This window comes from Eucalyptus grandis, chromosome 3, assembly GCF_016545825.1.
Source record: "Eucalyptus grandis isolate ANBG69807.140 chromosome 3, ASM1654582v1, whole genome shotgun sequence".
Taxonomy (NCBI): domain Eukaryota; kingdom Viridiplantae; phylum Streptophyta; class Magnoliopsida; order Myrtales; family Myrtaceae; genus Eucalyptus; species Eucalyptus grandis.
In genome coordinates this window covers 65,457,887-65,485,240 of record NC_052614.1, presented here as the reverse complement: position 1 = coordinate 65,485,240, position 27,354 = coordinate 65,457,887, and the positions used below count along the sequence as shown (strand labels likewise).

Below are 27,354 nucleotides of genomic sequence, written 5' to 3'. Positions count from 1 at the left end.
TATTATTCTATCTTTTGAAATAAAATTATTCTCATATGTTCTTCGCATCCTTTCATGCAATATAAACAATTTCACTTCAACGGTCAGTTGGATCAACTTGACTGACCCACCGTTTAATTTTCTTTCCTTTTCTCCACTTCCAAAACAAGATATATACATAAATGTAATTGTTTACTATATATACATTAATATCTGTATATGTAAAACACCCTTGTCTAGGATATTTATAAACGCCTCATTATACTAACGAATTACCCCAAAAAGAAAAGGAAAAAGGGGGGCTGCCCAATTTCTTTTTCCATATCGTTACAGTATGAATGGTCAAATAATTAGGAAAGACCTGCAAGAGATGGCATAAAAATTTCCTCTACCGAGCGCCAGAACCAATGCCTAATTTCTAAATCTAGACGAACCTCGCGCATGTGCTCCGTTGCAGAGACAGGGACCAGACAACATGAAGAGGGAAGAGAGGGTGTCTCCAGAGAAACCAGAAGAGAATCTGATGAAAGTGTACAGGAATCGCCAATGGAAGGCCTTCTGTAATGGCGAAAATGAATAAACAAAGAAGAAGACTTTGCGTTGATTTCTGGGAATACTATTCATAGCTAAGAAAAAATGAGTAAATTTTGTGGTCATTTCGGCATCCTGAATCCAAAATTGACAGTCGACAATCAGGCACGTGAACACACAGGAATGGCCTGTTCCCGGAGTAAAAATTGACAGTCGATAATCAGGCATTGCCATCGCTTGCACCAAATGCTCAGCAACAGAAATCAAGATCGTCCACCTGCACCGGATACTGAATGATCTATAAGCTATATGAATCGGTATCATTGCAACTGTTTAATACGTGAGTCCATCATGGCGCTCGCTATTAACTTAATTTACATTGTCTATGAAACCTTGCAATATCTTTTCAAAGGACACGGTTCATCGCAATGTGTAGAACTTATTTAGTAACCATCTTCTTTTTTTTTCTGTTATTTTGTTTTTCAAAATAGGAAAAAAAATAGAAATCTATTTGGTAATATCAACCAATTTTTTATTCTCCAAAATAGAAAAGTGGTTAAATGAATAGATTTGAAACAAAAATAAGAAATAGAATAAAATATATTTTTTTCCCAATAAAAAAATAGAAAGATTATCAAACACACTCAAATGGTACCTTAGCTACAATATTGCACAGCATGAATTAGATGTGAACATTGGTGGGTGCTAGACACATTACTTCTCGAGTTCTTCCCTGCTGAAAATTTCTATGTTTTTGAGTTATTTAAGTGTTGGTGGGTGGGAAATAGCAGTACCCAGTTAAGAGCTCTTGCCAGATTTAGTGATGTACAAACGGTGGAGAGTTGTTGAGGGATTGAATTGGTGCGTTGAATGAAGACGGGATCGAATGTCTTATTGCTCGATCGATGCCTATCGTCACTCACGGCCTACCCTAATCTGATGGGCACAGAGAGCTGAAACGGAGAGAGTCTCTAGGATGCGAAGAAAGGAAGATTTTTCAAACAGAGGACGACTGTGAAACCCTGACTCGGTGAGAAAGCCCAGGAGAAAGAGAGCACACAGATCAAGTAAAAGAGGTCAATATTTCAATTCCCAAACGCCAGAGGATTTGAGTAATCTTTAAGCAAGATGATCCTCCCAATCTGCAATTTTTTAACTTAAAACTTGGAGGCTACTAGAGTAAACTCGGAAAATAAAAGACAATGCATAAATTTTGCTCTAACCTGGACACTCGATCGACATTGAGGATCTATTAAAATAGATGTGAACAATGCGATCAAGGACCTTGGAAACTGAACTTATTCTAATACTGTGCTGAGATTTCTTCGTGACTGATGCAGGAAACAAATGGGTCTGCGCTAAACTCAGAATCAAAATCGAGATTTAGTTTCAAAGTTTCAAAGTTCAAATCTTTGAGGCAGGATTAGCAGGACAATAATGTTCGAGTTCGCGGGCCATGTTCTCATTACACATGCTCGCATCTAGAAATGCTAAAGATTTTGCAATTTATACACATCCTCCATGTGGGAAATTTGACCCTTTTAGTGCAGAAAGATGGAAACAGAGACTGAGTGGAGTAACTGTTGTTTTCACGGACGCAAAGGGTACAGAGATTTGGTTTGGATCGTGTTGCAAACGACAAAACACCCGTGATGGCGAGACCAAGATGAATGGCTGCTCTGAATTCGTAGAATCAATACGATAATGTTCCATGAAGTTGATCAATAGAAGAAACAGGAACAAGGAGGAAAAACAAAATTTGCAGAGGTTGTGATGCAGAACTAAAAGATCATACCAATTCAAACAGCAGGGAGTGACCCTGATTGGAGATTGATCCCATTAACGATGACCGATATACATAATACAATCCTACAACCTTACATCGCTCTACTCTTCTTGAAATTTATTTCACAAACTCAGAAATAATATTCCCAAAAAAAATTAAAAATAAATAGATTGTAGAGACTTTCTCTCCTCTTTCCCTCTTGCTTTGACAACAGTTTTGTCGTCGACTGATTTTCAGAGAAATTACGGCGAACAATCTAACGCTGCACATGATCCGAAAATGCCATATTACTGGAATCTCATTGGGTGCAAATTTGGGAGAGGAGGTTAGAGAGGGGGGGAAAAAACAAATTCTCGAAAAAGAATTAATAGAAAGGCGGCGGTGGAGGAGAAGCGTATGGGACTGAAGTAATCGGTGGCATTGGCCCCTTGTATGCAGGGGCCGGGGGCGGTGGGGATGGCGGAGGCGGCGACTGTTCACATGGAATTTCTGGAGGAGGGGGCGAGTGATCGTGACCTTGCTGCGGCGGCGGCGGCGGCGGCGGCGGCGACCCATGATGGTGGGCGGGAGGCGGTGGCAAATAATGGGTGGATGGCGACGGCGGCGACAATGGTGGCGAATGTTCTACGTGAGGCGGTGGAGGAGAATGTGAAGATGAAGGTGGAGGTGGTGGTGGTGGGGAGCTATGGGAGGAATAGGTGGGTGGAGAGTATGGCGGCGGAGGAGGAGGGGAGGAAGATGAAGATTGAGCCGGTGGTGGGGGAGATGGTGGAGGTGATGAGTAAGAAGGCGGTGGAGGCGTTGAGTAAACGGGCGAGGGAGGTGAGTAAACGGGCGGCGATGGCAGAGGGGACGAGGTAGGTGTCGCCGGCGATGGCGTTACAGAGCTACCAGGAGGGTCCACCGGCTGCGGCGGCGATGGAGAGCTAGCAGATGGCGAAAGGGAAGGACCAGGCGCCGACGGCGGTGTCTCTCCGACCGGCGGGGAAGTCGGAGCCCCCGGCATTGGCGATGGAGAGCTAGCAGATGGCGAAGTGGAAGGACCAGGCGCCGACTGCGGTGGCTTCCCAGCCGGCGGGGAAGTCGGAACCTCTGGCATCGGCGATGGAGAGCTAGCAGATGGCGAAGTGGAAGGACCAGGCGCCGACTGCGGCGTCTCCCCGACCGGCGGGGAAGTCGGAGCCCCCGGCATTGGCGATGGAGAGCTACCAGGACCAGGCGTCGACTGCGGTGGCTCTCCAACCGGCGGCGAAGTCGGAGCTACTGGCATTGGCGATGGAGCACCACTAGGGGAGCCGACCGGTGGCGCTGCCGGCCCCGGTGGAGAGACGACTGGCGGGGACGGCGGCGAAAGAGAAGGGGCAGAGGAACGAGAGCATCCGAAAGCACTGCAATCCACAGGCCTGGACGCAGACGCCCTACACTGAATCGGCGACCTCTGTGCGGGCCTGCCCGCCAAGCAGTTCTTCCGGTCGTCCACCGCCGGCAGTCGCAGGCAAGACGGCGGCTCGCCGGTGAAGAAGTTGTCGGAGAACGTGAAGTTCTGCAACTTGGGCAAGCCACAAACGCTCGCCGGGATCTTCCCGGACAGCCGATTGTGAGCCACATTCAACTGCTCCAAGCTCACCATCTTGCCCACGCTCTCCGGCAACGGACCCGCCAACTGGTTGACGCTGACGTCGAAGACCGTCACGTTCTTGAGCTCCCCCAGCTGCGACGGCAAGCAAGATTTGAACCCGTTGTTCATGAGTATGACCTCGTTCAGGTTCTTCATCTCGACGATGCTCTGAGGGAGGCACCCGCCGAAGTCATTGTTCGCCAGGACGATGACCGACACCGGCGAGTGGCCGAGATTATCGGGCAGGTCGAACCGGAACCGGTTGTCGTTGATGAAAATGGCGTCCAGATCCTTGTCGAAGAGCTCCCGCGGGACCGACCCGTCGAACTCGTTGAACCGGAGGTCCAAGAACTTGAGCGCCGGGAGCTCCAGCACGACCCGCGGGAACTTCCCGGCGAAGCGGTTGTTGCTCAGATCCAGCTCGTAGAGCCGCTTCAGGTTCCGGAACTTCTGCGGCACGCTGCCGCAGAAGCGGTTGGAGTTGAGGTGGAAGAGCGCGAGGTCGGCGAGCAGGCCGAGCTCCTCGGGGAGGTACCCGGCGATGTCGCCGTGGTTGAGGTCGACGCCGGCGACGGTGCGGACGCTGGGGTCGTCGGGGGCGGGGGAGCAGTAGACGTTGGAGTAGCTGCAGACGTCGGGGCCGACCCAGTTGGCGGTGAAGTTGTTGGGGTCGGAGAGGATGGCCTGCTTCAGGGCCTGGAGGGCGACGTAGGCGTTGCGGAGGCGCGGGTTCTCGAAGGATGCGGAGGGGTCGACGGTGACCTGCAAGCCGCGGTCGCCGAACTCGTCGAGATAGTGGAGGAGGAGGCGGTGCTCGGCGGCCCCATGGGCGGCGGAGGCGGCGGAGAGGACGGCGAGGGAGGCGAAGAGGACGAAGAGGGCGGCGGCGGCGGCGGTCGTCGTCGTCGTGGTCTTCATCGCATGCCACGCATGCGATGAAGAGAGAAAAAATGGGAACTTTGAGATCTGAAGTTTGGAGGAGAGAGAGAGAGAAGGTGGCGGTTTGAATTGAGGAGAGAGGGAGAGGAGGGTTTGGTGTTTTTTTCTAGGGATGTCGGGAGGAGGAGGGAGGGAAAATAATGCACTTCGTTAACGAGACAGCTAGAACACAGCTCAATGCCACCGCCATGTTCTTTGAATTTTTGTTGAAATTTTGTTGAATTTTTGACTTTGCAGGTCTCTGTGATTCTGTCTTTTTTTTGGCTAATTTTTATCGGTTATGGAGTTCCCAACGCCTTGGTTTTTCGGTTAATTTCTTACGTTCTAGAGGTCGTGATTCGGTTCCTTTTTTTGTTAAACTCTCCCTAGAAATTGTCGGTGTTAAAAGGATGGAGGTTGTAAAAAAAGAAAGAAAAAAAAAAGAACTTCTTTTCTCGTTATTCGCAACTTTTTCAAACTAATCGACTGCATTACCCAAATTCTGAGCAGAAAAACAGAAGTCATTGATCCATTTCCCCAATATATCCATAAATAAAAGAAAGGAGAGAGGAGAAAATAGATAACAGTACACAAGGACAGATGTTGATGAATTATTTAACTTGTCAACAGGTATGCCACATGAGCCTTTGCTTTTTAATTGGGTCCTGTCTAGGCTTGACATTGCAAAGCGGTATCCTAAGATGGAATTAACGGCCCAATAAAACTGCATTTATTTCCCTAATGACGAGTGATTTAGAAAAAAGATGGATGATATCACTTTTCAAAATAATTTAATGAACAAAAAAATATTTTTATTATCATGATGTTTCAATCCAAATTCACCATGTCTATGAAGAGAGAGCCGAGGAATGAGTAGATCCATCAAATAGGTTGATTAGACCCAAAACTGGTCCAATCAAAATTCATCAATTTAACCCTTATTGATTAGTTTTTATGTAATTACAATTTTAGCCATGTGTATCTAGACCAACTTAGAATCAACCCATACTTGATGCAATCCATATTATTAAAATACATTCATATTTAACTAAATTTATAAAAACACATACCTACCTATTTAACCAACTTTAAGCTATTTATGTGTATGTTACTTAGATAAAAATTTATATAATATTAGTAGATAGTAGATAAAATCGAAGAAAAAAAGTAAAAAGACCTCAAGATTAAAATACTTATGAAGAACTAAAAAACTTTGCATGTTTTGTAATGACATGTAATCTAAATGCATGCATTTATTATACAGTTTTTTTTGTTTATACTCCGAGTATGGAAATTAGAAAAAAAAAAAAAATAGTACTTTGATAAGTGGTGGAGGCAAAATTCTACCAAAAAAAAAAAACAAATTCAGTCAAATGATCCCATAATAAAAGTCCCAAAAAAATTAAAAGTGAAAAGGAAACCGCGAATGTGAAATTATGTGCAAATGAATTTGAAAAGAAAAGCAAATTAAAAGAAATCTGAAGAGGCATCATTGAAAAGGGTCGACATGTTGGCGTGTAGGGCATGGCAGTGGCAGTGGCACTGGAAATGGGCGCGAATGGGTGAAAGGCGATACGAGGCCCCATTGGAATGAGTTAAAATATGGGTACGAGTTTGACTTATTTGGACCCACTTTTACCTGGATTTTGTTTTTCAATAACCCTTTTTGGACCCACTCATAGAATTGGAGCAACCCATTGTATACCCAATTTGATAAAAGGTTAATATTACCATTTATTATGAAAAAAAATGAATAGATGGTGACAAATGTGTCTAGTTTTGAGTCTTTAAATTGGTTTTTTTCATACTTTTGTGATAAAACTTGATTTTCTAAGTTTATTCATTAAATTAGCCTTCCAATTCGATTAAACATTAGTGATATTTGATAATACAACTTTTTAGGCAATTATGATTCATAAATTGCTACTTTTTTATCTTTATTTCTACTTCAAACTTTTTCCTTTAGAAAGGCAAAGGAACTCCTATGGAATGTGCATTTAGTTAGAAACTAATCATTCTTTTCTTTTTCTTTGATAATCTATTGGAAGCCTCGTAAAACGCCTTACAAGCTCATGAACCGATTGAGTTCAAGGCCTAAAGCTATGAAGGTAGTCATAACCAAAAGTAATTTGTGTGATTCAAACAAGTGACCTTCAGTTTTTAAGTTGAAAATTCTTTGATTTCATAAACCTTTCTTTTAGTACTCTTCAATTTTCATTTTTTTTTTGTATGGATCTACTATTGTATTTGCATCCTAGTTAAGTTTCATCTCTTACTCACTTATGATCAACTTATATTAGCAATCTTCATTATTCCACTGAAAAGGATGAATTATTTTTCGTATTAATGATCTAGTCCAATTGACAAAGGTTTCAAAGTTCCTTTCTTAATTTTTGGACAAGAAGATGAAGAATATGTGCTCTTGGATTGATCGGGATCCTTCACAGAGTTTATAAGTGGGGGTATTTAAAGTCAATATTAAATCTTGGATTGATATTGATACCAATGAACAATTTACAATTATGCAAATAGAAATTAAACATGCCCTATGTACCTCCTACTATCTAGTAACATTTATATACAAACATTAATAACATCTAAAATTGTCAATTCCACTACTTCGATGGTTACATTCTATGTTCCAATTCATCAGCCGAGTCATTCTTCATTTATCGGCTCTTCGCTCCAGCACTTATTTGCTCCTTTTCTCGACATGTCTCTCACTCAAAATTAGACATTCTTGCCGAACAGCTACGCTATATCGACCAATGTTCTTATCGCTTGGCCATTTTCCACTTTCGTTGCCATCATAACCGGCTTCTGTCAATCGAGTTGGTGACTAAACACTTAGACTTTTTTTTTTTTTTTTGTTATGCCAACGCACATGTAGCATTTTCCCCACAATTTCTTTTTCAGCACCGACTACCTCAAAGCACGTGCTGAATAATTTAGCGTCTCCGGTTTGTAATTAAAAATTTGCAACAACTTATAACCTAAAAATACATTGACGCGTTCAATTATGTGTGTCGACGTCTTCCTTTTTGAGCGTCCACATGAATTGTCAAATATTTATCTATTTGCATGGAAATGTCAAAAAAAAAAAAAAAAACGCGTCGAGTGAGTGAGGGCCAGTATATAATTATTAGACAATAGGGGCCATCGATAAGAACTGAACTATTGAATTTCAACTTGTTTGTAACGCGACAGGGACAGCACAAAGGAAGTAGTTGGCACTTGGCAGCGCCTGGCGCGGCCGGACTTTGACTTTGACCGCCGGAAGGAAACCGGTCCAGCCGGTAGTCAATCGCCTTTTGCCCTCACCTACCTGAGATGGACATCTGGACGAGGCTTTCGTTCGTTGGCTCTTGTTAATATCCTCGTTGGATCCCTCCATATATTTTAAGATTGGGCCTTAAAACTTATAAAAAATACAATCATGTTTTAAAACTTATCTAACTAATACAATGAAATTTTTTCGTTAACTCCATTCAATTTGACTAACGAAAAGTGCTAGGCGTGACTTTTGTATTATTTTATTTCTCTTCCATGACAACGGCAAATGTTAAAGCATAAAGTATATTGCTAAAATGATATTGTTTTGGTCTAAATTTGATTTTTTAATGTAAATTTTATACAAATTAAATAAAATATTAGCTCAATTAAAAAAAAGGGAGGGTTTGCAACTCTTGTCTAGCTTTTCTCCTTCTTTTTTTTTGTTTTGGCCACGTATGATAGAAGAATAAAAAAATCCATGTCAATATTTTCCGTTTAGGTTGGACTTTAGCCTAAACCAAGTGTGAAAATATTTAATTGGAGAGGCAAATAAAAGCTTTAAAATATTTGAATTCAAAATCTCATACTTTTATAATATATCATATTTCATGGGACAATTGCTAACCATTCTAAAATTTTAAGTTGTTAGATGAAAACGAAATTTAATATTTAAATATTTGAACGCACTTTAGATGGCTTTATTGTCAATTTACAGTCTCAAACATTAGAAATGTTTTGTTCTTAACTTAACATATATCATTGAGTGGTGTATTCGATCGACACAAACTACATTTCTTTAATAGCGCAGCCATCCATGTGGCAAACAACAGCTTCCACATAACCAATCTCACCTCTCAATGATCGATATCATTGGATCTTCCAAAAAATCACATGAAGCTCATCTTCCAAACCCATTGTGTTTCGTTATCTTATCTATAAACTTCGGGTCCTTACTCCACTCTACATAGCCAAAAAAAAAAAAAAAAGTGCTGCGATCACGTCGTACCTGTCCCCGCTCTCAAAGCTGCTAAAACGACAACAATAGAATTCGAAATTAACGTAAGGTACAAAATCGAGCTAAAAAAACGAATAATCCGATGCTAATAGGGGGGGCAAAAATTAGATAATAGCCACAGCAGAAAAAGCTTATTTGAAGTTCGAAGGATCCGGACCGGATGCGGGCGTAGCATTATTGCGCACGTGAAGACATGGGTCACCATGCAAGATTAATTGAGCGCGATGTTTGAGACGAGCCGACAGGCCGGTGGTCCCCACCGATCTTTAATTAGCGACGAGACGACAGCGAAAGAGCGTCTCTTTTTGATTCTCGCGGGACCCACGCGTCTTCTCCTGGATCGGGGGGACCCCCTTACTCCTCGGAGGAGGAGGCGCACCGACGGCTTTACGAGGAAGGAAACATAAAAAGAAGAGCCAAAACCAAAATGATATTACCTGCATAATTATCAAAAAAACATAATTGCATTCGCGAGTGTGCCAGGATTTTGTTTAGTAATCAGAATAAAAAAAGTTAAGATATCATAAATGTGATCATGTAATAAAATGTGTCATTTACTCGTCTCTCTTCTTTATCTCTTTCTTCCCTGAGCACGTGAGTGGTGGGGTCCTCACGTGTCTCCCCTGGCTTTCTCCACCGCGGCGCTGCGTGCGGAGGTTCCTGTGGTCACCAAAAAAAAAAAAAAAAAAAAAAATGTGTCATTTACTCGTCTCTCTTATTTATCTCTTCTATCTACCTATGACTGCAATCTACAGCATTTCACCAAACTCAATTTCGTTGTCACCAACATGTTAGTCATGACCATGAGCTCGACTCAACCTCGGCCATGAAGCCATGGAGGAGCTTCGTGGTCAGATTTGGAGCAACAATTATCATCCCCTTTTGTCTCACGCACCTTCATCGCACAAACAGCGGCATTTGTATCCGCCGCGCCTTCATTTGCCAGGGCTCGACCTCAATGTCGGCCACAAGGGTGGGGGTGGCGATCGAATTGGTGGTTGTTGAAAATTGCAAGTGAGTGATGAAGGTGGAGAATGGATTAGTGGTTGCTGAAAATTTTGCAAGGTGGTGGATGCCCGTGCGGCTTGGACGTCCGCCAAACTTTGAAGATCTGAATGTTCAACATTCAATCCGACATGGGCAGAGTATGAGGAGAATGTGCAGGACAAGAAGGAAGGTGAAGTGGGATTTCCCTGCGGAGAGAACCATTACGTCGAGATTGCTGGCAACTCGAGCCATAACATATATATTAAATCTGTTGAAATGGTCATACATTTGATCCACCTTGGATATATATTTATTTACCAAATATTATATAAGATATGAGAAGTCTCATCTTTAACCATTCCACCTTATGTCATATTCGACCTTATTCTATTTGATAAAAAAGTCCAAATGATCAAACATGGTCTAAAAGTATTTTAAGCGTTTATAAAAAGAAAATAGAACATATCAAGAAGTCATCCTCGTACTCTTCTTTTATCTTCTTTGAACTTCAATTTTGATCAATTGGATCGTCGTGCATTCTTTAATAGAAATTTTTTTAGCATTTGAAATCACTTTGATTGATTTGACCCCTAACATGTCGATCCAATTTATCCATGAGACCCATTTTCCGTTCAAGGGATTGTACACCTCGTCGCCACATTAGTAAAATTTGTATGAAAAAAGAGAGAGAGGAAGAAACAATATAAGGAAAAAGACAACAACCAAAAAGGTCAAAAAAGAAAAGCTGTGCATAAGTAGACCTTTCAAATGAGGGAGTCGGGTTAATTCATAAATAATCCGACTTAAATTGTCTTATTTAACCCATTTTAGTACATTTCAATGCAATACAAATCTAATGACCATATCCAACCCAACTCATATTGTTAAAACATTTCTATATTTAACTAAATTTACGAACACTCATAGCCAAATTGAAGAAAGAGTGTAAAGTGAGTGAGCGCAGATTGAGTGAAGGCGAGATAGATTGAAAAAAGAGTTATAAAAATAGGTTGGGTTTAAGTAAGTTGTAAATCCATCTATGACCTAGTAACACTCATAATGTGTCTAAACCCATTTACTCAATATAACTAACTCATTTATAATCCAGTTGACATTCATTTAACACCCATATGAGTTAAGAAATGAGTTTATGACCCATTTTGACAAATCTATACAATTTAGTCTACCCTTCTTCACTGGCGAGGGAATTTGAATAGGGGCAAGCAGTCCCTCTCTTGACCCTAGCTAGCGGCCATTTAGGGCCTGCCGCCCTCGCTATTCCTTGGCAAGGGTCATTTTGTAGGGGATACGGCGATCTCCCTTCAAAATCATATCGCATCTCCTAGTAAGTACTTTTCTTATGCTCTCTCCACTTGCCAAACGGAATTTGGAAGCCATTTCTCCGTTCCTTGCATCACGGAAAGTGAAAAAGAAAACTAATTCTCGAATTATTGGAAGCAAAACAAGTGTATTAAATAATTGCCTCGTTTGCTTAAACGAAATATTCTTTGGCTTAATGTCCATATCGATCGTGATCAAGAAATGAGGTGAGGGCATGTGGAGATCGGTTCTTTTCATTTTCAAAATCCGGGAACCAAGCGGCGCATGAAAAAGATTCTTTTTCTCTATTTTTATATTTTTGTTGTTGCTATAATGCCTTTTTGTGCATGTTCTTGCCAATTGTCATTATCTCAAAGTCTCCGACCACCTTTTGATCTGGCCGGAAATGATGCTTGAGAGGGTAAATGAATCTAATGATTTAGCGTGACCATAACATTTTTTGAGTAAAGCATTGGCATTGCATGGAGCTGAGCATCGGAGTAGATTGAACTAGTTACAAATCCCGTGCTTTCTGCCGACATAACAGGAGCCGAAATTGCTTGAGTCCGTATCACTTACGGAGGTGGAGTTTGGAGATTTTTTTTCCTTTCGCAAAACAAACCTATTTCAAATAATAAATAAGCTATAGAAAAATAATAAAGGAGCCGAAATTGCTTGAGTCCGTATCACCTACAGAGGGGACTTAGTGAATATGAAGCGATATTTATAAGTAATAAAACAAGCTAGCCTTCAAATTATCTATATTAATTTTAGATTGATTTGTAAATAATGCTTTTATTCACGCATCCAACAAAAGTTATACCCCAAATTACAAGTATTAACGTAATATGGTATATTTCTATTGGGACTTAATTGCAAACTAAATTGATAAATTATAAAAATTAAAAGAATCTTCATTTTTATTTGGCTCAAATTTAAAATCAAGAAGACAAGCTAGAAGAGAATAATATTTGGAAAGGATAATAGAAAAAAACGTTTTATCTTATATTCATTTATTTTGGGGAAAATTCTAAATAAGAACCTAAAATGTTATCATTTTCTCAAATACTGATTTGAAGTGGACCTTGTTTTAAATAAGAATTTGAAATGGCTATGTTAATCTTAAAGAAGAGCCTAACCTTACCAACTGAGGGCATTTTTGTCATTTATTTTTTTTTTCTTTCATTTTATTTCTTTATCTTTTCTTTTTTCTATTTTTTTATTTCCACAAAATAACTTAAGAAAGAAAAAAAAGGCTAAGAATTAAAACAAAAAGAAATAGAAAAAATATATGCGGAAGGGCTAGCCCTTCCCTACTAGTGGTCGCAGCCCTATTGCTAGTGGGGTGGCGGCCATAGGCTATGGGGGCTCCAACCCTTGGCTTCTTGCTTGTGTGTATGTGTGTGTGTGTGTGTTTTTTTTTTTGTCCATTTTATGGAAAACTTTTAAAAAAAAAAAAAAGAAAAATAATTGAAAAAAAGAGAGAAAATAAAAAAAATTAAAGGACAAAAATGCCCTTGACTAGCCAGTGAGGTCATGTCCTCCTTCTTTAAAGATTGACACGGCTACTTCAAGTTTTTTTTTTTTTTTAAACTAGGTCCACTCTGATCCTTACTTAAGAAAATGAGGGCAATTCAAATCATTATTTGAGAATAATGTTCACTTTAAATTTTTATTTAAGAAATTGAGGGCACTTCATATTCTTATTTGAAATTATCTCTCAAATACATGTGAATACTTTTTATTTATTTATTTATTTATTTTCAAGATATTTTTAGTAGGTTGAGTGGTAATTTCTAATAACTTTCTTAGGATGTGGATTATGCATTGGGATAACTGCACTGGAGATTCTAATACTTGTCACAAGAGTGTAATTGAGTCATAATATTTTTAAAAAGTGCAATTAATTCCTAAAAATATCAAACTGGTGCAACTAAATCCTTCCGTTAAGTTCGTTTTCAACTTGGCTAAGTGGTTTTTTTTTCCCTCTCTTGTGTGGCTATGAAATAGCTAAAATATGAAATTAGACTAAATGACGCTATTTTGGTCAAAATCGATTTTAGGTAAAGTTTTATTTTAATTATATAAAAAGCATGATTTTTTTTTTTTTTTTTAAAATACAAAAAGAGAAAAAAGGGAAAGAAGTAGGCGAGGGCTTGTAGCCCTTAATGTCGTCAACCCTCCTCGATAGTTCCCCCACAATCACTAACCCCCGCTGACCCTTTCGGCGATGGTGCAGCGGTGACGGCAACTGCTTCTTCCTCTTTTTCTCTCTCTAATTTTTTTTTTTTTAGATAAAATTTTGCTTATTTTTAATATAATTTAAATATTTTTAAATCATATTTTGATCAAAATGACATTGTTTATAGCTATTTTAAAACTACGTAGGAGATAGAAATTAAAAAAAAAAAAAACTATGTCAATATTTTCCCTTAGTTAAATTGAACGGAGTTTACTTGATTGCACAAATATGACAAATTTTAAATAAATTTATCCTTTATACCTTTGAATTGAACGGAGTTTACTTGATTGCACAAATATGACAAATTTTATGATATAAATGCAATTATCCTTTATACTTTTGAGTACCAAGTGACATCTCTTTCCGAATGAACCTGCAGATCATGGCAATTTTGGCTATCCACTCTTTTAAAGCTGTTTAGTTGAAGAGAAGTAACCTCCTTTTTCATCTTGATTCTTGGACACCTAAACCATACGCATTGACCATCTTTTTTTCTAGTTCTATCCACTTTCACTTTCATCGAGGTTTTTGGCTTACCAATTAAATCTTGGGTCCATGACAACCAACGAATTTTGTTCATGGTATCGAAACTAATAAATCTTTGACGAAGTTATATTTCCCTCCAAACACAACTCAATTTTGGCACCAAACAAGATCACATTCTTCTTGCCACTTTACACAATGATTCAAGATTTTGCAACTTTACAGTTTGTGGAGGACACATCACTTCAATCTTTGTTCCGTGAACAAAGCTCCTTTTGGTTCTGTAAAGTGAGAAAAAAAGAGAGACAAAAGGATGACTTGATTTTGAACTGCTCTCGGGTACAAGATTTTTGAAGATGTCAGTAAATACTTGCATGGGGTCACCATGTGCAAGAGGGAAAGTAAAACCGACCCATCACAAGCAAAGAGAAAAAGGATATCTAGACAGACTGGATGAGTAATAGGATGACAATATCATAAAATTTGTTAAAGCCGATGACCTGGATCTAACTCACCTTAATCAAGACTATTAGGAGATTAAGCAATGTGAGATTTTTTGATGTCACTACCAATTCCATCTAAAAGCTTAGCCTCGCAGACGGAAGTATGATTCATAATATTTAAGCGCTTTTGTAATGCTTCTCTTAATTATGAGGGGAGAGGAAATGAGGCAACTAGAGATTGCACCTTCTATTTTGCTACGGCAAAAATACACTGTGTCAAAACTTGACACGAAAAGACATTTAAGTGCTAAAAGTTACAAAAGTGGCATTCAAGTATCATTTTTTTTTTTTTTTTAAAATGAGATACTTGAGTGCCAAATCCTACATGCAAGATGAAGAATCAAAACGACATCATCTTATCTTTTTTTTTTTTGAATAAATAATATATTAAATTAAAACATTTTAATTTAAATAATAATTTAACATATATTTAATTACTGTTTAGAAAAAGGGAGGAGGAAGGGGAGGCAGAAGGTGAGGGTTAAGCCCTCACCGCCACCTGCAATCTCTCTCTCTCTAAATAAATTTAGTTTTAAATTAAATTTAATTTAATTTTATATTAATTATCTACTTACATCAGCAAAAAAGAGACGTTATTTTTGCATTTGTCTAACTATGTTAGCTTGCAAAATGATGTCATTTTTCACTTGCCTTTCCGGAAAATTGCAATGTTAGCATTTTGGCTGGATATTTTCATCATTGGCACTTAAGTAATTCATTTTGTTCCGATTTTTTGGCACTTAAGTATCACATTCCTAACCTTTTGGCATTTAAATGTCAATCTGTACCAAGTTTTGTCACTTTTAAGTGTCTGACACTTATTTTGCTATCATAGTAGACTTTTTGGATTACTGCAAGTAACCTAAAGACTTTAGGTGCCTGTGTAGATGCGTGGTATGCTTTGAAGAAACACTTTTCTAATCTATCAATCAACTCATAAATAGTAAACACCAAGTGAAAGGTAGATAGGTGATGCCTGTGTTTGGTCAAAAGATGTACATTCAGAGAGAACCCATCTCCTTGTAGAAGGAATTGCCAGCTATTTCACTACATTCTCAAGGACTTGGTACAAGGACGTCACAAGAGTTACCATGTGCAATTATGATTACAGAAAGCTGCAGGAGTTAGAAAAAAGGTGAGCAGACTAATTTAAAAGGAGGAGACTAAATAGGGATTATTGACAGCTTAACATGATTAGAACATGGGAGGGTGCTTCAGTATGCACTTGCAAGGACAATACATATTCCCAATCCGCACCGACCACTCATGTTTAACAGAATTCATCCAAGAAGTTGTTGAGTTGGCAGAAACCAATGAGAGAGATTGTTTGATCTGAACAGTCCCAGGATGCTTGTGACAACATATGACTGCGTTCTCCAATCAGAAAACTCCACAATGTTAAAAAGATAATCGAACCAAAACTCGATTCACTGTTAAAAAGACGCAAGCTCATGTTACTGACTCATGCATGTAGGTACTTCGCAAGGAAATCTCTCTAAGACAGCTACGTGCACAAGCTGTCTGAGGTGGACTTGTGATATTGCATCAGACAAGTCCTGACTTCTAAGCAGAGGAGAGAAGAAGAAACACTGTCACACGGTTGATTCTGGCGCCAAATGAAGAACGTTTGGTATTTGTGTTGTTGAGTTCCGCTGTCAATCATCCCCAACTATATACAATGAGATTCAAGTGTCAATTTTATCCAAATTTCCACTTCATTCAACTCTTTTGTGACATTGAATTGGCATTATGGACCATCCGAGATTCTATCTGACTGAAAATTGGCAACTGGACAAAGTTGGATGTCTCAGTAGTTCATCGTCGCAGCTCTTCACATGATTGAAGAGCCTTTCTCTTGAATACATCACTGAAAAAGCTAAGAATTTGATTGACAATCATGTGATTAATCTTCCACTGTTTGAGATTTGCAAATGTATACATTTATCTGAAATCTTAGCTAAAATGGCAAGCAAGCACATTTATGTGGGAAGAAAGATCAGTATGTGAAGATAGTGCGATTAGGAGCAGCTGAAAAGGGGATAACAGACATCATGTTGCATTACCAACAATTTCAACACGCACATGATATGATGCACCCAATCATCTCTCTATATCTTCCTTCTTCCCTCCTTTTTTTCGAATTTCTTATATGAAATGTCCTACCATTTTCTTGGATTAGTACATTGACAAATGCGGGAGACAAGAAGCGAATACCTTTGATTCTTGGAACAAAGCTGTGGAGCATTGACAAATGCGGGAGACAACGCCGGTCATGTCAATCGTCGAAACTCCTGTGGAACAAAAGGAAGGCAAATCATTTCATGTCGCAATCTCAGTTCTCAGTTGGCCAAATCACACATGCTTATGAGTTTGGCACAAATTAGTGATTAGTCAATACAGTCGCTGGCAGTAACGTCGTCTTTGCAGCGCTCATCAAGAACTGTAATTGCAGAGAACTGTAATTGCAGGACCTGTAAAGGAAGGAAGTATAATCCTACCTCCAATATCCAGAAGAAGATGCTCGACCTCATTCACTTTGGAGTCGCTAGTTTCGGCTTCATCTCTGATCCACCTCATTATCTTGTAGACAAAATTCAAGATATTAGTTGTTTTTTTTTTTTTTGGGCGCAAGATATTAGTAGTTTACTATCGCATTAGTGGAGAATTTGTCAACCATGAAACATGCTCTTAGGTACACTGAAATGTACCTTTCTTTTAAGTAGGAACAATTGGCAAAATAAATGGGAGAGCCCAGCTTCAGGATCAGGATCCCGGGAATCCCGGTCGCCAGCGGATATTGCTTAATGTCGCAGTAAAGGCCTGAATCCGGCAGGCTCCCAAGCTTGCACGTTGCAGGCCTAGCCACGTACAGAAGCGACCTGAGGATCGCTAATGAGACCTGCGTGGAAGCATCCAAAGCGAATTAAACTAACAAACTTAAGCGACATTTCCAATAACATGCGCAATCAAAATAGATCTGTTTGATAAGAAAAAAGAAGCTCACCGACATCAGGAGGCCAACGTCCCTGCCGATGAAAGCGACACCAACCAATGCGGCCATGCAAATGCAGAAATCAAACTCGTCGACCTTGAAGAGGCTATAGGCTTCCTCATACTCGATCAGCCCGAACATGGCGTCCATTATAATGGCAGATAGTGCCACGAGCTGTATAACTAAAGAGAGGGGCTAAAAAGAGCAGAGTCAACATCATGGCTATAGCCATCACTATGTTTGACATCGCCGTCTTGTAACCGGCATTGTAATTGACTGCGGACTTCGAGAATGGCCCTGTCAATGGAGAAATTGATGTCGGTTAGATCGTTCAACTCGAAAGTTTATATTCATTTTCGGCGAGTTAACTGTACATGAAGATCAAGCACTTCTCAATGCTCTGCATGTTTGAATGTTACCAAATTAAAATGCACCCGTTGTGAGGTAGCAAGAAGTCAAAGACCCCACAATGTTCATCATCCCAAAAGCAACCATCTCCTTATTTCCATCAGATAATTCCTCAAGATGGCAAAGCTTCTTCCAATGGCAATTCCTTCCTGCATCAATGTGTTGTAGAATTAAAATCTCATACATGTTTTTAGATTTCCCTTTACTTCTAAGGAAAAAAAAAACGAATTAAAAGTAAAAGAAAAAGATGCCTGGGAATGGCAAATACAGTCCGACAGCCAGAGCCAGAGTGCCAGTGATAAGTCCAGCTTTTAGAGTGACTGGCAGATAATGGGATTCAAAGTTCAACTCTTTAATGGAAAGAGGATTTATTCCCCTCTTCAAGTAACCCACCTGCCAAGAATTTAATAAATCGAAATAAGAAAATAAGAAAATAAATTTTTTATTAAAAAAATATGTCATTGCAACAAATGTAGAATTACGTGTGGCAATCATCTCTTATTGGTCGATTATACTGACTCTTAATATATAGTCTACATCATATATAGATTATGTTAACATGATTTATTTTTCTTTTGCCAAACAATACTACCAAGCAAAAGTTACTTAAATACATAGAAACACATTAATATCACTTATATTGCTTATAGACCAAAATAGGTGTAAATGTATCCGAGCAATACCTAAATGAGTCATTATATCCAGATTAAACTTGCTAAGACATTATTTTCTTGCGGGGAATATAAGGGTATTAGTGATATGCGAGATAATAGATTTCACCTAACAAGATTTTGATTATTCGACCAAAGTTGATAGATTTAGCTAAAATCTTTAGATTGATCCCTCCAACTTCATTCCGCTTTCTTCTAATGGAAAGTGAATAACAAAGAAAAATCGTTTCAAAATAAATCCTTGGAGAGCTCGAATTGTAAATAATTAATGAAGTAGACCCCAAGGATCTATTAACAGTTTATCCGATCTTTATATTTGATGTAAGTGTATATAAATATATTTTCTTTGCGTGAGAAACTAAGATTGGTAAATCTGGATGATAGAGAGGGGTAGTCAGCCCCCATACAGAAACTTCTAAAATATGAAACCTCAAAGGGCCCAAAACCTATGCCAACCCTAAAATCTAAACTCTCCAAAGTAAGGCAAAGCAGTCCAGAGAAATTCCATGGTGCCTCTCTCGTGATGCCTAGTTTTCTAAATGATGATGATGATGATGATGATGTAATAGTGTACTTACGATTTGGATTTCATGTTTCTCCGCATGTGCTAAATAAGCAAAGAGGCCTCCAACAACAACGGCCACCATTGGAGCTATGGCTGATACCCAAAATAGCTTCGAATTCCTTTTCTTCTGCAATCAGGGAAAAAAGAGAAATTGACATCGGAGGTGGAAAATCATGGAGATGTAAACTTATCCCAATTATACAAAGCGAACACTCTGATGCAACATGACGACAATAAATTTTTATTTTTATTTTTATTTTTATTTTTTATAAATGCGTGTTTATTTGTGATTCATCGGTTTGTGTGTTTCATTTCTTTTTATTTATGTGGCCTTACCATCACAGCCAAATCTAACACACAGAACCTCAAAATACCCACTACTTTTTGGCTTTTCATCGTCTACACTTTTTGATCTTAATGCCAAACCCACATGTTTCTACTCCATTATGAAAAATCTGGCGACATAGATTTTAAGATCAAATCGTTTTAGCTATCCTTGTCTCTTTTCCAAGAATATTGACACTCGCGAATCATGCCATTTGTGTGTATTGGGTAAAGCTCCATCCTTATGGTTACGACGTGTGACACCTAAGGTTAATATATAGTGGGCAACACTGTAATATGAATATAGAATTTGCTAGACAAACCAAGCGCTTAATCACTTAACCAATTCATTTAATGTTTCTTAAAGCTATCCCAAGATATTTAAAGCTGGCTAACATATACTACTCATCGAAAGACTTGACCTATTAGTTCAAATCAAGTTCGAATTGCTCAGGTACCAACCTAATGCGACTTGAGTGATTACTAACTAGCAAACTTAATAGAAGAAAAAAAATAAGTTTTTTTGTTAGAAAATACAATTCAAAAAGTCAAATTCTCAAGATAACGGGAGGTCACATGTATACAAAACATTTTTGCAATCTAGTACTCAAGTGATGTGAGGTGATGCTCAAACATTTTCTTTGCTATATACAATTATCTATAGGTCTCAAAAAATAAAAATAAAAAAAGTCCTTAAAATACCCCATTCCAGTCCAATCCAAGCATATCTAGAATTTCCTACTAGGGTTGTAGATATTGTGATAATTCCTTTAGGGTCTGTTTGGTAATCATCCAAATAGGCCATGATTATGATTCTTTGTTTTCGAGAGTAGTTTTGGAATAGAATCGTATTTGGTAAAATTTTTGTTCTTGGGAACAAATTTATATATTTTTGTTCTCGGAAGTAGATTTGGAACATAATTAAGAATAAAAAAAATTGATTTTTGTTCTTGGGAACAAATCTAAGAATCAAACAATTTTCTTCTTCTTCTTCCCTTTTCTTTTTCTTCATCTATCGCCACCGCCGCGGTTGCCGTTCATCGCCCATCGCCCATCACTGCAGGTTGTCGGCAACCGGTCCGGCGAGCTCGCTGGAGGCTTGCCAGGCCAGGGCGAGGTCCAGCGAGCTTGCCGGAGGCAAGCCTAGCCACCGACCTTGCCGGTCACCAGGCAGACCTTGCCTAGCCTTGGCGAGGCCGCCTAGCCACCGATGAGGCTTGGCCACGAGGGCCGGCCTCGTCGAGGGTTGGCGACGCTCCTATGAGGTCGTTGGCTCTCGTCTAGCTAGTCGCCGATTGTCTCAAGGTCGACAACCGACCACCTTGAAGAAGAAGAAGAAGAAGAAGAAGAAGAAGAAGAAGAAGAAGAAGAAGAAGAAGAGGAAGAACGGAAAAGAAAAGGAAAAAATTAATAAAATTATTTAAAAAATAAAAAATTGATTTGCAGTATGAATTGAAATTTTGCTATTTATAGAATACATATTTAATTTTGTATTTTAATTTTTTATTTAGTATTTATATTTATAGTTTATACTATAGTCTATTATTTACTACTTAATAAAAATTTGATTAGTTAATATGTTTATTCCTTAGTATAAATATAATTAATCAATAAAATTTCTACAATTTGATAAAATTTTAGAATTGGAATATAAATTTTATGTAGTTACCAAATACATTTATGTTATTTTTCTATTCTAGAATTAGAAATTTTGTACAGTTACCCACAGCTACACTTGTAGAATTATTTGCACTCCTCACAACTTGATAAGGGTGCGTTTGACAACGATTATGTTCTTAAGAACAAATTCTGATAAGAAATTATTCTTTTTCATTTTATTATCGGGAACAATTTCTGAGAAAAAAGAACTGCAGACTCCCACCTCCACTGCACAAAAGCACAATTTTTATAATCCAAATCAGCATCTTCCAAGAAAAAGAGAAAAGAAAACACACCCATATTTTCCTTTTCCCTTACAATGAACCTAGAAAGAGTGTACATTCCAACTTTCGCTTTTGATCGTATATTGGGTTCCCCGAGACGTTTTCTTTTTGGTCTTCCCTTGGCCTTCCATATTTGACGACTATGGCCGACGGGTGCTCAAGAAAGTGTCATTTTAAAGAGGTTTTTATCTAGTCACACCATCATTCGGCACGTGTATATCTTTATTTTCTCGGCCCAGGTAATATCTCTGCAAGTAATTTCACGTCTTTTTGTTGCCTGAACCATTCATCCGCTACTTGTCCACATGATTTTTTTTGTCGCATCGTCCCGGCAAAACTCACTTGAAACCCAAGAAAAGGGGAGCGGATTAGAAACAGATGAATGGAGCTTATTCAAAGGATGAGTTATTACGTGCCTCGTCTCGGTGCTTGAACACAGCCTGCAAGACAGATATCACGTCCGTTTTGGTGGTGAAGTGAGTCACTCCAAACATGCCCTTCAACTGCTGCAGGGATATTATAGTCGCAGTCCCGCTTATGAAGCCCACGATCGTTGAGTGGGACAAGAAGTCCACAATAATCGTCAGTCTGCTCATAAATTCGATGAACTGGGGAGATTAATTTATTTGGTTATTAATGGAATAAAGGAGAAAATACGTGCAATCGCTCCTATATATACCTTAAGAACCCCAGGACTGCTTGGTAGATTCCGGTGAACAGAGTGGCTGTGAAGACCAGTTTGAGATACAAGTAAGGGGTCAGTGTCCGGCGACACTTTCTCTTGAATGGTCGCAGCTAGAAGCAATGAACAGGCGGCCACATTCCCGATTGCTATGTGCTCCGTGCTCCCAAAGATGGCATATATAATTGGTGGCACGAAGCTCGAATCTGCGGTTAGTCGATATCGTAAGTCAAAACATGAAGATTTGTGAAAACGATGGCATGGTTATAATGCCTTGGAAGATTCTTCGTCAATAAAAAAAGGTGGTCACGTGAACTTTTGCGAAAATCTTTTGGCTCGGTATAGATTGACACTAGAGAAGGTAATATCCGCAAGGAAGTTTTCATAGGAATTGCAGGTATGCTAATCAATGTTGTTTTAAATTTGATAAGTGTACACTAGTCGTCAATCCAACATATAATGCGTCAAATAGAAAAATAAGAGTACGCATTTTTAGGAAGCTGGCAAGTTATCATCCTCCAGACTTCGCCACATACGTCACAAGAACAATGCAAATAATTGGGTTTTTACTTCCGTAAGTATGCATATGCATCATTTATCCAACACAATCCTGCGTCGAGTACACAAAGAAGTATATGACTTACACAGCCTGATAATAGGAGGAATGTCGCCAAGCTTTGCGTAGCTGATGCCCTGGGGTATGTCGAGGCTGGTGATGGTGATGCAGGCGAGCAAGTCATACTGGAAAAGCTTGAGGTTGTATCTGGGAAGCCACTTGAAGATCGAGACGAAGTATTGCACCGCCTTCGTGATTGGCCACTTCTCATTCTTGAACTGATTGAACGCGTCGTCGGGGAAGAAGGCCTCCTTTGCACGGAACTTGAAGGTGGCAACAAAGCCTCTCGGGCGAAATTCACCTTGTGGACAGAATCTTGAGAGTTGCTTATGACCAAATAAAGCGAAATCACCCACCAAGATTTGGGGGGAGAGAGAGAGTGGCAATATAGATCTTACTTTCGGAGAGGTGGAGCGAGAAGTCAGGTGGATTTTTTAGCACAAGGTGAAGAGGGTGAGGTGCTGTAAACAGGGCAAAACAAGAGCATTTTCACTGCAATGCCGTCAATGGCAGCCTAGTATGTGCATGTCTGAGTAACAGAGTAACAATAACTTTATTAAGAAAGAATTCTGACTAAAGAGATAATCTCGAGGGTTATTTCTTTTTTATTTTGGGTGTCGTATCCATCTGGCTCTGTTGATTTATCCTGAGTCGGAGGAGATTACAGCCAAAAATTGTGCTATTTTTACATAAGAACTGTTGATGGTTACTCTCTTTGGGTTGATTCCAAGTGGTTAAGTTACTGTTATTAACTCGAGAGAGAACCTCGTACGCAGGGCCCTATATTTAGTTTGGACGCCCGTTTGGGTATGACGTGTGTCTCGTGTAGAGGGAATGAGCAGACGGATTATGTAACCACTAAAAAGCTCTGAAAATCAAAAACTCTTAGATGTATAGGTTTGAAGATGTTTTGTGGCTAACGAGTTGATAGTTATAACCAGTCGATCTATCTCAATCCACTCTATTATGTTATGTGTACATCAAATTTATAGAAAAGTCTAGGTGGATCATGTATAGAGGCTCAAGACATGCCAAAATGGAAATCTAGACGGCCTCATCTTTTGCATAACCAATCATGAACACGCATCACTACTGTTCCTCAAACTTGCGAGGTTAGTCTCATCGAGAAATCTGGGCCTTCGTGCCTAACTTATCGCTTTAAAAAAAAAAAAAAAGGTCTACGAGGACCATTGAAGAAAAATAAGAGCAGAAACAATGTAAAAGATGATATTTAGGAAAAGGAAGTAGGGGCAAAACAGTACTATGGTCGAATGACTTTTTGGAGATGTGCATGTTGATTTTATTCTTGTGATATATTTGGTCTGCAGAAAACCTAGTTAGGTGAATATTCGTGTAAAAATATCGGTTAGTTACAAATGATTTTATCGGTTAGTTGCAAAGAATGATTGGTTCAAGAAAATAAAATTACATTTTCTTTGGCTCAATAATAGCTTTACATTGTTTGCAGTTGCTTTTAGGGTTTGAAAGGCTTTTGCTGGAAAGGATAATTGCTTAAGTTTTTCAGCGCACCTTATATAATATATTTATATGGTCATCCCTTTTATTAATTTAATTAAGTTTGTGGATTGGACAATTTAATGAGAAAAATGAGGTCTTTCATAGTAAAACAACATGATTAATTAATTAAAGGGTTAAATACGTTGCAAAGGCCATTGCTTGATTAAACACTTAGCGATAATTTCCTGATCAAAATTTTGATTCTTCGAGCTCTAGTCACTGCAAGTAAATTATGGCAGATCATTAATCCGACTCGGATGTCCTACTTAAATCAAGATTATGTTTTAGTATCGTAATTTAACTAAAAGTTATAGGATCGGACACCAATTGTCCCAATCAAATGAAAGAGCTCCCAAACATTAACAATTGTTATATTCCTATGGCCCAGCGAAAGGGGGCAAATGAACATGATACTCACTTTGATGACTGACTGGTGATATCGTGATCCTTTGTCCACTGGGAAGCCTTCGTCTTAATCACAGCTTCACCCCCTTGATCAGATTAATTATCGCCTAATCAGGATCTGACACTTCATCTATGAACCTATGTGTTTATAGAAAAAGAGAAACTTTAGCCGAAGAAGTTGGTTTGCAAAACCTCATCTCTCTTTCTTCCACACGTCTGCTTGGGCACATCTTCTCCTGTGGCACCAAGCATCTGCCTTAAAACTCATGTTCAAACGTAGCCAGCTTGACTGGCGTAGTAGCAAAACAATTTAATTTCAATTCATTTCATAAAACCTTAAGCTGTTATATAGAGGAGTAGTTCACCTGTCAAATGTTTGGATATGTAGGGAAAAGCATAGGAAAAGTCAAGTAACCTTTAAATACGGAGATCCAAGAGAGCCCAACATTTGTGCTCATCGACAACCAAACAGTGCCAACACATCTTCACCTCCTCCTGGTCCGAACTGAGATGGTAAACCTCAGTGGACAACTGCGATGTGTAATTAAAGTTTGTGAATGGTTTATTGCCTAACTTGGTCCTCAAGCTACTTGCCCTAAAAGTTACGACCAACATTTGCCCCCAAATATTTTGTCAATTTTTTTTTTGCTAGCCAAAATACATTGGGCATATAATTTCTTGGCCCACTTCTCCATTGGGTTTTTCCTGCTTAATATCAAAGCAAACGTCACTTGATTTATCTGTTAGCCTTCTTCGATATTGAAAGCCGCTTTCAATTTCAAACCCCGTTCAACTTTCAAATTACTCTTCCACTCTCATCAAGCTTTCAAACTTTTCTTTCCCAAACAATTCTTCTTAATTTTGTGATACTTTGATCCTTTTCTGATTCTGCATCAATGGCCCCAAAATTATAGCTCAAAATACCATAACGAGTTTATTATTCAGCTTGTCATTGGATTCGAAACTTGGAGCTATTGAAGATGCTAAGTAGAGGATTGAATCAAAGCTATCTCCATCCTTCCTCGGGTACACCCTAAACTCTTAAAATGATTCTAACCCAATTTTTTCTTTTTTCTTTTTTACTTTTGGGGTCTTAACCAATTCTAAACTCAATTTTTGGTAGAAAGTTAATGTTTATGCTGAATTCAATTTCATTGAATAGATCTACTATTGTGTTTGCATCCTCATTTGGTTTCTTCTTTTACTCACTTTTTTAACTTATATCAACATTCCACATTGTTCCACCAAAAGGGCGAAATACTTTTCATTTTAACGATCTAGTTCAATCGGCAAAGGTTTCAAAGGTCATTTGTTAATTCTTGAATAGAAAGTGCAAATGGCAAGAAATTTAAAAGTACGAACATTAGGAAAAAGCGATTGACGATGTAAATGGTAGTAGAATAGGTTGAGGATGAAGATGAAGATCAATTATTCTTAAATTGATTGAGGATTCTTTATACTATTGACACCTAAATTTTTTCCTCAAATGGCTTTGTCGGTTGAAAATCCTTTGGAAGGGCTAAACCAAATGCACCTTGAGATTTGCAGGTTCTAGCATAATGGCAAAAACGGCTGATAAAAGTAGTGGAACATATTGGGCTGCAGTCAAGGAACTTCCAGGAGCGATGGCAAACCTAGGGCGCGCATGACAACATTTCTATTTATCTATTTATCTGTTTTTTTATTCCCGGAATAGGTTTGGAATAGAAATTCGTTTGGGAACGCAATTTCATTTTTCTATTTCTGGAACAAATTTCTATTCCATGAATAGAATCAACTCATCAAGGTCATCAGAGACAAGGCCACCACCTTCAGGAGTGTGGATGATACTTATAGAAACCAGAGATTGCAGCGTAGCTAGGGTTTGATCCGATCATTTTTTTCAATTGGGGAGTCTTCTACTTCAGCAGGGCCCTAACTTGGTGTTTTCTATTTGGATACTCTTCCTTCGCGTGGGTGCTTCCTTGATGGCTCTTCACTTTTGTCGTTGGTGGATGCCGGCGTAGATTGTGGTTTCTATGGCCTCCCGCTGCTTTCCTTTTCCTTTCGCCATTATTTTGGCTGGTTCTGCTCCTCAGGCCTGCTTTTGCGGTCCTTTTTTGCATTCGGCTCCCTTCCACTCACTCTGACTGATCTGTTGTCTTGTTGAGTGCAAGTTTTGTGGTGCCGAATCTTTTGTAATTGTTGGTTCAAGCTATATATTCTTACCCTTTACCAAAACAAAAAAAATTCTATTCCATAAATAGATTTGGAGTAGAAATCAGAATTTAGAAATTTTAGCTTTTCTATTTCTGGAATAAAAATGATAAATCAAAATTTTCTTCATCTTTCACTCTCATCATCGCTCGTCGCCCACTAGCTGCTTATAGGATGCCGAACGCTCGCCATCGATCACCAACTGCCCGCCATCAGCCCCGGCCATCAATTGCTCGCCACCGATTGCCGGCCACCAAATGCCGGTCGTCACCACTAGACTCTAGGCCGAATGTTGGACGTCCATCGATCGTTGGCCACTCATCACCAACCATGTTGGACACCCATCAGTTGTTGGTCACCATCAATCATCGGATGTCGA

The 27,354-nt window shown here is 39.1% G+C and overlaps 1 protein-coding gene and 1 pseudogene across 2 annotated transcripts; both read right to left on the bottom strand.

Moving 5' to 3' along the window:
* Positions 1–2,281: 2,281 nt before the first annotated feature.
* On the bottom strand, positions 2,282–4,981 carry LOC104438301 (leucine-rich repeat extensin-like protein 4). Of its 2 annotated transcripts, XM_039308058.1 has the most exons (2): positions 3,512–4,981; positions 2,282–3,433 (listed from the first exon to the last, which is right to left on the bottom strand). In XM_039308058.1, the coding sequence occupies exons 1-2, from the start codon at positions 4,830–4,832 to the stop codon at positions 2,661–2,663; spliced, it is 2,094 nt and encodes a 697-aa protein (XP_039163992.1). In that variant the 5' UTR covers positions 4,833–4,981; the 3' UTR covers positions 2,282–2,660. The 2 variants fall into 2 exon arrangements, with proteins under 2 accessions (XP_039163992.1, XP_010049719.2); XM_010051417.3 differs by having other exon boundaries at positions 2,282–4,981.
* Positions 4,982–16,062: 11,081 nt separating this feature from the next.
* On the bottom strand, positions 16,063–25,474 carry LOC104440354 (annotated as a pseudogene).
* Between the last annotated feature and the right edge of the window lie 1,880 nt (positions 25,475–27,354).

Bases quoted from the DNA above. Each gene is read 5' to 3' on its own strand.
- LOC104438301 (XM_010051417.3), bottom strand. From the start codon at position 4,832: ATGAAGACCACGACGACGACGACCGCCGCCGCCGCCGCCCTCTTCGTC.